We start from the raw sequence: 11,529 nt of genomic DNA, 5'->3' as shown, positions 1-11,529 counted from the left end.
GAAGTCTGAGAAGATTCTAGGGGAAACAAACTTTGGAATTAAGCAAATCAGGGATGCATTGGCAGCTCTTAGGATGGTTCCCCCTGGAAAATATACACAGCTACTTGGAATATGTCCTGTGTGATGATGTTCCAGCAGCCAATATAAAATGCAGCAGAGAAATCATCAGGCCCAGCTACCCATCCTTCAAGATGTCTAGCACTGCCTGATGTACCTCATGCAGCATCGGAGGAGCCATTAGCACTGCATTTTGTTGCTAAGTAAGGAGAGGGGGAATGACACCTAAAAGTTGAGGCCTAAACACGCCCGAGGATGTGGTAAGCTGCTGAATGAAATGGTTAACTGTTGCCGTCTTTATCTTGGTTGGGTTTACAATAGTTTCCCCAGTTTCCAGTGTGATACTTCTGATTTCCGCCCTCTTGTGTTTTTTCGAAGCAGCTGCGTGGAAGAAGGAAGTGTTTTTATCCCGTGCTTGTAGCCAGCTGACCTTGGATTTCTGCTTCCAGAACATCTCTTCCATGAGCTCTAAGCGGCTGAGCTTTAAGGATATGTTGTTGAATTCCTGTTGTAAATTGTTATCTGGCTCAAGGTCCATCGGCCTGTCTTACATTCTAGTCTCAATATGTACCATAGCACATTCATCCAGCTTAACTTACTCAAAAATGTTCCCGAACACCTCTTTATTCCACACCTTAAGGGCCTTCTTGACGCTCTTAAGTTTGATTATCACATTGAAGAATGGATGGGCAGCTGCCTCTGCATACCAAGTGTCTTTTACCATCTACTGGAAAGACTCATGGAGGAGCCACATCTGTTGAAACCGAAAAGGTTTAGGACCCTCAGAAATCTAGGTGGGGAAGTTCAGCAGTGACGAAGCATGGTCCGAGTTCACTCGCGGGAGGTGTTGAACATGGAAGGAGGGAAACTAGTCCGACCACAAGTCTTGATGAGAACCCTATCTTGCCTGGCCCAAACACGTGTCGAGACCCCTTGGTTATTACACCATGTGAAATGACTGCCAAAATATCCAGCATCGAGTAGACCAACTACGTTGATGGCATCCAAGAATTCCCTAGAGCTTGCCCTGTCTGCAGCTCGCCTTTTTCTTCTTTTCATCACCACCAAAGTTGTTGAAGTCCCCACAGGTAGCCCACAAGCCATTTACTGCAGAGGAAAAGGTTGTTAAGGTGCTTCATAGATCTCTTCTTTGGACCATTGCGTAGCTAGCATAGATGACGATTAGAAAAATCAGATTGTTGAGGTGAGGAATGGAAATTGCAAAAGAAAGAGCTTGCTTAGATGAGTTTATAATAGAGAGGGAGACATGGTCCATGAAGAAGACCCGTATCTTTCCTCCCTCGGCCACAGTTGAGCAGGATGAGTGGAAGCTAAGAGCCAGTCTAGTCCCCACTCTCCCAACGTCTCCGAGCATCGGTTCAAGAATTGCCATGATGCAAGGGTTGAATTTCTTGATGAGTCTCCTTGTAGTTCGGATGGTAGGGGAGTTACCAATCCCACGAGCATTCCACACTAGGATTTTATCCATTCATAACACAACTCAAGTTAACGGCCCTTCTTTTCAATCTCCTCAATCTGGAATCTCAGGATCCTCTAGTGTAATGAATCGTAGGACTTCTTCTATGAGTGCAGAACAACCCCACGCTGGTAAAAGGGTGCTTTCCATTTTCTGCATTTGTTCGACTAGTACATTCGAGTTCCACGTCCTAGTTGTTGTTCTGGTTTGGGGAAATTACCTGGGCGTTTCCTCTGCTACCCGTCTCCCTAGGATTGCTACATTCACATGGTATGGGTGCTTCAATGGCAGCACCTAAGGGCCCAGCAGGTTCAATTCCTTCTCGGGAAGGGGAGAAATACGGGAACATGCCTACTTCCAATAGCCCAGTTTCTTAGACTTCAACAGGGGGGACTGGCAACATGCACTCGTGAGCAGGAATAGGGGTGCCATTGAATCCAGGTTTGTGCTATAGAAGGGTTTGTGGAAGGAAATCCTGTGAAGATAGAAGTCCTCCCACGACCTGCGTTAGGTTGTGGTTATCTCCTTGCACCCAGGGATCCATGGCATTCCCAAGGGGGGAGTTCCCTTTCGATATGGCTCACTTGTGCCTACTTCTTAACACTGGCTCGATGGGATGGGCAGCAATACGCATATGGGTGCTGACTTTCTTCAATAACTGGTCCTAAGTGAGCTACTGCTGAGGGGATATGTTACCATTTTGGGGGATCGTGGCCTAATATAGGGGATGCTGGTCTCTGGTCATCACCCTTAAACACCCCTGGCAGTGAGTGTGTTGTGCTGACTAGGCAACAACTGCCAGCGAAGTGGGGGCTGAATCATCGAAAAGAGCCTTGAGACTATGGATAGGTGAGAGCTTCCTCCGCATCGAGGCTTCCTCCGTGTTTTTGTGGGATTCATGACTGGATGATCTGGATCAGAGAGTGATCCTTAAGGAGTTCATGCATTGGTTATCAACAGTGACAGGGATAGGTGGACTATGAATAACGGGCTCCCTTGGCAATGACACCATTGGATAGAGTTTCCTTGCTCTAACTCTAAAGTTGTAGTAGTTGGCTCACTACTAATGGTGCTTAGAAGTTGACATTGCTGTGCATCGGGAGGGGTTGAGGGCGACCCCAGGATCTGACTGGTGCTAGTCAGAGTTTGTCTAGTCCTAATCATGCTGCGAAAAGGAACTAATGGCAAAACCATGGGAGTGGGAGACGACTCACAACACCCCTCCTTTGATCGAACATCTGGGTTGCATACTATCTGGCCAAACTTTCCCAGGCTGAAATTTGTCTACCCATTCTTAGGTAGTCTCATCCCGCTTTTGGGCCATCTCCTTAGGCCTGAGGAAGCTCGTGGGCACAACAAATAGATCAGGTGTTTCCAGCAGCACGACAATTGGGAAGACCTTGTCATCTACCACCAGTTTTAGGACCTGCTTCAGGTTGACACCAGGTTTAAGGCAGATTTTGACCTTGACAAACAGCTAGAATAATCTAAGGCTACTATTTGTGTCAACTTTAATAATTTGCCCAAAATAGCTTCCTAGATCATTAATCACCATTTCGATCCAGGCGTGTGCTGGAATCCTGTACAATCTCATCCAGAAGCCCTATGCCCCCAATGTGTCTGTTGGGGACTATGGATAGATATCTTCCAGCCCCATCATATTATGTAACTCTAACTTAGCCATAAATTGGAGGAGTTCTAGTTTAGATTTAAAGGAGATTTGGAACAGAATTGGGGATATTCAAACAACATCAATTGCTGAAGCGCCAAAGGCCGATTTCCTAATCTGTTCAATCAAATGGAGAATTGAAACCAATGCTAATGAGGCGCGCCCTACCAACGCTAGCCGTAATTGACTCTATTTTAATCGCACTTCTCCGTTATCAACTATAGTTGTGACATTATCAATGTCTAGCTGAGTCTTTGGCAAGGAGGGCATCCGAGGTTCTTTATAAATGTTATTTCGCAAGGTTTCTGCAAAAGATCGGTTAAGGGGAACAGGGCCAGGGTCGGGTGCGACAGGACAAGGGTTGGGTGCGAAAGGAGGGGATCGAGGAAGGCTAGAAGAAGAGTTACCTCTGGGTTTGGCCACCATCACCTGCACAATGCGTCCATCAATTCTGCGGGCGTCAAGAACACCCATGGCTGCTCTCCCTTTGTCTTCATACTGGAATCTCACATAGGCATAGCCTCTCAGTTTTGGGGAATTAGGGAATTGTGGAATATAGACATCAGTTACATTTCCATACCACTGGAATATCCTGTAAGTATCCTCATAGTTACAATCGTAAGGGAGGTTTGCCACAAATAGGGTGAAGCCCCTGTTTGTAGATGCCAGGAGCGTAAAAACTGGCTTTGTTATACGACTGTTTCCTTCTCCGAGTCTCCCCCGTAGGGGAGCCTCCATGGTTAATGGAAAGGGCCTACTACGGCTAGGGCATTCCAGCCTCGGTTCCTTAGCAAAGCTATATAATCTTGATCCCGGACCTTCCTGAGAATGCTCCTCTAAAAGTTGTGCGGAAGACGGAGTGCGCAGAAAGCGGAACTCCCAGAACTCTAAGGACTTTGTAGAGCACTTACGTGGAAGGTGAAACTCCCGACTCCATTTGCATAAGATTGACACTTCAAGGAGAAGTCTAGACCAGTGCAGGAAGTTCGTGCCAAAGCCTTTGGTCGGTCCACTTAAGCTTTGGATATGCCTCAATTTTGGGATCATGCCCTAAATGGATCTGGCAATAGATGGACAACGTAGGCAAAACACATACATCATAGTGGGCCTGTATAACTCAGTACACAATCCTTATCTATTTCCATCGTCCATAAATCCTGTGTCCAGTGTGAGCAGATTAGGCATTAATGGCGGTAACACTTAGTGGGCCATTTCCTGACCATGGGGCCCACCTTGATGTATATGTTATATATCCACACCACCCGTCAAGTTTTTCTGCTCAATTTAGGCCATTGACCTAAAAATTAAGCAGATCAAAATCTCAAATGGACCACAGAACATGAAATAGTAACAACTGACTAATAAAAACTTTATGTGGGTGTTGCCACCTTTGGTTTTCAGATGCAGTCACATGATAAGTGCAGGTGTGCCCGAATTGAATGTGTGGCTCAATTTAAATCGAACAACCATGACCCTAAGTGCCAAGATAGGCATATACGTATCATGTGACCAAGATTGAGTAAGATCAGTCACTTATTCAGCCACTCGCATAGTGTTTTAAATGATGACCAGGCGATAGTTAAAGGGTAGGGTTCGTCATTTGAAAATAGGTTACATATTTGCTTTCTGTATGAAAAGACTTTTCGATACAGATAAAAAAATAACAAGAAGGAAATTCTTACAGTCAGTCATCGAGAACAGCTGCAAAACACCTTTTTGGATGGAGAACTCTGCATGATACTTAAACTAAATCCAACATATGAGTGTAAACTCAAATTACAAATAAAGTTTAACAGCTATTTGATTACCGCTGTGGATTACAATAAGGAATGTGAAAAGCTTATTACACTACGGAATGGAATTGACTGGTAATGGTAAGGATAATGCTAAAGAGCATAAGATAATTGAAAGATAAATTTGATTTGGTTTGTTTGATTGGTATGAGATGATTACGTCTACTAACTTCCATTATTATTTATAGCTTTAAGCTGGGCATCCAGATACTTCTCACATTTCGACGGTTGCTATAGCCATTTCAGCATTACCAAGCTTTTGGATGCTTCCCAAAATTCTAGTAGTTGTTGTAATTGTTTCAGCACTACATGACCTTCTGGAGACTTCCTTGCCACCTATCCAGGTAACTACTCTAGGCCTCCTTGCTAACTCGACCGCATTTCACTCGGCTACTCGGTTGACCTCTTAGATGACTCTCGGCCACTTGGTTTGCTTTCAATTCCTTTCAATTGCTCCCTGACTTGTCATCTTAATAGTTGTGATTTCATAAAAAAACACTCTAAGTATCGATGACCTTAGCATACTATAGGAAATAACAAGAAGGAATTTCACAAAAAGCACTCTAACTGTTCATAAAAAGCACTCTAAGTATCGATGACCTTAAATATCCTTAGCATGATATATCTTTCTCCTTCTATAACACGTCTTTTCCAATTGGGTTTCCTATGAACAGTTAGAAATATGGTACAACAATGAGCTGCAAAAGTTTTGAATCAACTTGATATTTGTGTTTTCCCTTCATCCATATCGATGACCTTATCAACAGATTGGATGGCAAAACATTATAGTGGGCCTAGGAAGTTTTTAATGGTGGGCATTGAATGATGATTATTTCTTGCGGTTGGGTCCGCTTATTTTTTGGTCTATACCCTAAAATGAGCTAAAAATTTTATTATGCAACGTGGATACACAACACATTCATCAAGGTGGCCCCACGGGTAAGGAAACACCCACTAAGGTTTAACCTGGGAAACTTAATTTGTTGCTCTTGTCCAACATGTTTTAAATGAAACGTGTTTTTTGGCGCTCATATATCAGATTTTCTACTAGTACTCCACACATACTATGCAAGTAAAGGAGAAGCATTGTGATGAATACAATGTAGAATGTTTCCTAATTTGTAATTTTATTTTATTTTATTTAAACCTACAAAAAATTACATAATATTTACAATATGAATGGAAATGCATTGGAACATGAAATAGTAAGAAAATATCTATGTTTATAGAAGTACAAAGATGCTTGAAGGAAATCTTAAAGAGAACAAAAGTAGAAGCTGACGAATTGTAAAATTGTAGCACATTATTGTATGATCAGGTCCATCCATCCAATGATTGGAAATTTAGTCAGCCATGGAGGAAATATGATGTGATGTCTTAAACAAATGGTCGAAGGTAAAAGACTCTTGTCAAATTGGGAGCAATCTTAAAGATCACACAAAAGCTTATTCAATTGTACCATTTTTTCAATTTTCTTCCGGATTAGAATTATTAATTTCAAACACATTGGAAACTATCCGATGCTCATTTGAAATAGGTGTGGGTATATATAAAGGCATGCTCACTTGTGCACGTGCGCACCTTTACGCACGTGTCATGGTCCTCTGATTCCAATGGTCCATGTGATGAGGCATCCCATGAAACTCCCAGGGACCAATTTTCACCCTGATTTAAAACTCTGGTGAGCCATAGCAAAGAGAGATGCAAATCAAGGTAGGAAACTATTTTCTTTTGTCATGGCCCACCAAAGTTTGGGCAAAGTAAAAGTTGGGCAATAGGGTTTTCATTAGCTGTTGCATCACATGGACCATTCAGATTTTAGGCTCATATCATGTATGATGAGTTCTCAAAAAGTTCTCACAAGTTCGCGCAGCTGAGTGTTTGACAAACACACGCACACACATACATGGTTGAATGATCTATAGAGCTGTTCCCCACACAGTACATAGCGGGTGGCCATTTTTTACATAATCTAACAATCCCTAGCCGTTGCAAACTCTAGAAAGGATGGGTCTCACAGGAAATTCATTTTTAATGTCCTCAATTTATTAATTTTAGCGGGCATTATATATATATTCCCATGAGATTGAGCTCTGTGGGTCCCATCGTGATGTGTGATGGACATCGACAATATGCATTTTTTAGGTCCCCTCTAAATTATGGGATGTGCTAAAAATCAGCAGTAATCGAAACTCAGGTGCGCCTCACCATCTGAAAACATAGAAAATTTTACCTAAAAGTACTTGGTGAATGCCACATGAGTTTTTATATGGCCTAAAATTTGGTGTGGCCCCTCTTCGAACACACACAATGGATGGGTTGGATTCTTAAACCATATTTCACTAGACCCTCTATATAATCAGGAAGGTTTTAATGGGTGAGCATCCACTCTCAATGATTTTCTATGGTGTGGCCCACCTAACTCATGGATTAATATGATTTTTAAGCGTCCATGGCTCACCATGTAAGAGTGCATCTAATTAACGAGATGAATGCCCATCACACATCACGGAAGGGCCCACATAGCTTGACTTCATGGGAAGCTTCCCATGAGGTCTAGTACCTTTTCCCACAAACACACACATACATCTGTGTATGTATGTATATGTATATATACACCCTTATATGATATATCAAATACACCATTCCTTAGATGATTCCTAACTATTGTTGTCATCTTACCTAGTAGTTGAGAAATACCATACCTTTGTTTAGATAGAAAATAGTAACTACTATCATTCTAATAGAGAAATGCTCTTGTGCTCTTCCAGCACTATAAATTATAGGGCTCTTAGTTGCATTTAGTTGTATTGGGGCACTTAGAATCTCCAATCCATTAGATTTAGACCATGTATTAGGTCCAGCAAACATTGCATAGTCTACCATGCAAGAATCACACCAATCTAACATATATTAACCTTTTAATCAATAATCTTTAACTTGGACGATAACAGGAAGGATATAATTTTAATATATTTATGTTTATTCATTTTCCTCTTTTGTTGAGATTTAATTAGATTGTAATTAATTTAATATTGATTTAATTTCATTATAATCTTCCCTTTTAGGTCATTCCTAATGTGTGAATTATACTCAATTAAATACAGGCAATTATTCAATATTTTTATCCCTATTTTCTTTTTCTTTTTTAATTTTACAATGATATCAAAGCACCCGATCTAGAGCTCCTAATTATTCATGCCAAATCCTAGCATTTTTTTCCATAAATTGTTGAGCCCATTGCTTTATACATCATCATTGTCATCATGGTTTTCATCTAGACCATCACCCATAGCAGTCACTTACCCTTGTTGGCACCATCCAAGAACTTGTCCCATCCTTGAGCACCAAAACATGTAGCCCTCTCTGAAATCTAGACCCAGCAGCCCTCTTACACCACCATCCTTACCAACAGCTCCAATCATCACATCATCCTGTCACCCATGCTCCACCATCATCCCAATCACTGGCCACACAAAACACCCCAGCCCATTTTCCAATCTACTCAAAACCATGCAATCTCACCCTCTACTTCTGCCATTAAAATTGGTAGCCACATCAAACCACTCATGTGCACTTATTAGTGCCCTGCCCACCCCCATCACTGCCCACAATACCCTCAAATCCACTATCGTTGCAACTTACAACTAGTCTCTGCCGAAACCCTTAATTGACCGTGAAACACAATTCCACAATGAAATTGCGGTACTGACCACTTTAGTTGAAGTGGGAATATGCCAATATGTCCTAGAGGGGGGTGAATAGGACTTTTTAATATTTTATGATTATTTAAAATCCAATCAATATAATCCTGAGAAAATATGAGTGTATCAGGATTTCTTCAGAGTAACTCTAATGGCTTCCAAGCCAAATAGAGGATCCAATCATAAAACTAATTGAAAGATAAATAAGATGCAAATTATAGTTTATGATGGATGTGACTGTGTGCGAGGTGTGATCTCAGATAATCAAATACGAAAGCATTTAAGGAAATCACATAAGTAACAGAAGACAAATATCAATCTCAAACACGGTCATTTTTATAGTGGTTCGACTACTTGTCTACTCTACTTTCGGCGGACGCACTTAACCCTTGAGTGTACCAGATCTCACTAACGGAGGTTTCACAACAAGTTCACCTCAAACCAGTGGTTTTAAATTAGGTTCACCTCTAACCAATACAACCTACACTTAGGCTAACACGACGTGTCTACATGACACAATTTATGCTCCCATGAGCAAGGGTTAACACACAGCACCTGACTTTTAGGCCCCACTAGCCAAGGATCCACACAAGGAACCTAACAAAGGATTCACAACAAGTTCACCACTAACTGGATGTTTTAAATAGGTTCACCTCTAACCAGTTTATGCTCTCCACAGAGCAAGGGTCAACACAAAGCACCCCCACGTACACTCCCACTCGAGGCCTCCTATGAGGACTTGCAAGGGGTGAGAAACACCTTAGACCCAATCCTAAGAAGGAATGATCACAAGGGTCCTCTAAACTCTAATGACTTATAGATAAGTAGATGAACCCCATTCAATGCGTTGTCAAAGATATCCTCCTTTGTTGACAAAGAATCTTCTGCTTCCTTGAACCACAACTCAAAAAATGTACTAATACATGGCGACGGGTTAGTTCAAAGTTATGATGGAATCCTACTCTATTAAATATTTTCCTATAAGGGAGATAGAGCGATTCCAATCATCTATGCATTCAAGGCATCCTACCTTAATGATTTTCCATTAAGGTGGTAACTGTAGGATCCTTGAATGCAGAAGTTCATTCCCCAATCCACTTTATTGAATGTCAATGATGAGGGTGGATTAGAGGATGAACTTCCATGAGAGAAAAGGCTTAGGGTATATGATGTAAGGTTAAACACTCAAAAGCACTCTCTATTTTTTTTTATTCAACAACCAAGGGCAAGCTCTCATTAAATAAGTAAAAGGTTCTAACAGATATAAAACGGTCACATTTTTTACAGAGTTTGATATCATCGAGCAGGGTCGATATCATCGAGCGTATACTCTCAATAGCATCGACTATCCGCTCGGTGACACGAACTCAAATGTCAAATGCTTTTGAAACCTTTTGCCAGCTGGTCAAGGAAATCGAACGTGCGTCGATCTCATCAAATTTTAAACTTCGATTTCATCGACACGAGGTTCGATTCCTCGACATTTGAAAATGTGAGAGACTTGCCTTTGAATATTTTCAGGAAAAAGATATGATCGAGCATCACTCGATCTCATCGGAATTTGAATATCGATGATATCGAGGGAAGTATCGATTCATCGATAATTTCAAGAAATTTTCCTATAAGCTTGTTGGACAGATTGTGTCCACATTCGATGACATCGACCATGCCTCGATATGATCGATATTTAAATATCGATTTTATCGAGTGACCCTCGATCCGAAAAAAAAATAACCTGAAAAACTTGCTGGATAGAAATATGTCCTAATCCGATATCATTGAAGGGATTCCGATATCATTGATATTTAAATTCTGAAGATATCGAGGAGCTCTTCGATATATCGAGGATTACATGATTTACCTTAACAGAACATGGACACAACAGACCTGATGTCGATTTTATCAAGTCTATTCGATGGATCGAGATTCAAATTTCGATGATATCGAACCCTCTATCGATACATCGATAATTCTGCCCAGAGATTTTTGTGGTTGCTAGACATCTTTTGTCCTCATTATGATACCGAATAAGATTTGAGGACAATGATAATAAGGTTTGATTTTATCGAACCATGTATCGATAAATCGACAAGGGTAGAAAACTTAAAGATTTTCCTAAAGTTTTGAAAAAGTTTTCTAACTAAAAACCTAAGATGTTCTTTCCAATTTTTAAGGGTTTTAATTACCTAGTATTTTGGGACACGGGATATGAGGCTAAGATTTACCTGTGGTGAGTTCGGGCACACATCCTGTTGAGGCAGACGCTTGATCAGTCTTCTTGTGGGGCTCCTCTGTCTAGCTGACTCAATGCTCGCGCTAATTGACAATCCAGGGCACTTTTAATCTCTCCCTTTGTCAATTATATGACAAAACACCAAAACACCTTAGAACACCTTCTAGACAAACACCCTAAATTGTGTGTACATGAACTTTACATAATTTTACAAAGTTATCTAGTTTGCACATACACACATCAGTAGCTGCTCCCCCTAACAGCAATCTCCCCTTGGCTTCTTGTAGTTGCTCCCCTTAACATCTGCACCATCATCCACAAACAAATACACATAATTCTCCTTCGGGGTGGATTTGTTCTCCCCCTTTTTGTCAGTCATTGGCAAAGGATAACATAACATGTGATATTGATTGAAGTTAGAGAATATGAGAGAACCAAAATTCAGGGAGCATAAGCATAACATATAGATGTAAAAGAAACATCTCAAGACAGAAACCATGTATGCATGGGAGATCAAGTAGAGCAGTGAAATAAGCAGATACTATGAAGATAAAAGATCAAGCATGACATACCATTACGCGATATGAACCAGATAA

General features: G+C 41.0%; 1 protein-coding gene across 1 annotated transcript; it reads right to left on the bottom strand.

Annotated features, from left to right (window-relative positions):
* Positions 1 to 3,392: 3,392 nt before the first annotated feature.
* Positions 3,393 to 3,941, bottom strand: LOC131217541 (serine/arginine-rich splicing factor SC35-like). The gene has a single exon (XM_058212476.1). It carries the CDS (start codon positions 3,939 to 3,941, stop codon positions 3,393 to 3,395), a length of 549 nt encoding a protein of 182 aa, XP_058068459.1.
* Between the last annotated feature and the right edge of the window lie 7,588 nt (positions 3,942 to 11,529).

The sequence above is a fragment of the Magnolia sinica genome, chromosome 10, assembly GCF_029962835.1.
Source record: "Magnolia sinica isolate HGM2019 chromosome 10, MsV1, whole genome shotgun sequence".
Taxonomy (NCBI): domain Eukaryota; kingdom Viridiplantae; phylum Streptophyta; class Magnoliopsida; order Magnoliales; family Magnoliaceae; genus Magnolia; species Magnolia sinica.
This window is presented reverse-complemented; position numbering and strand designations above follow the sequence as displayed.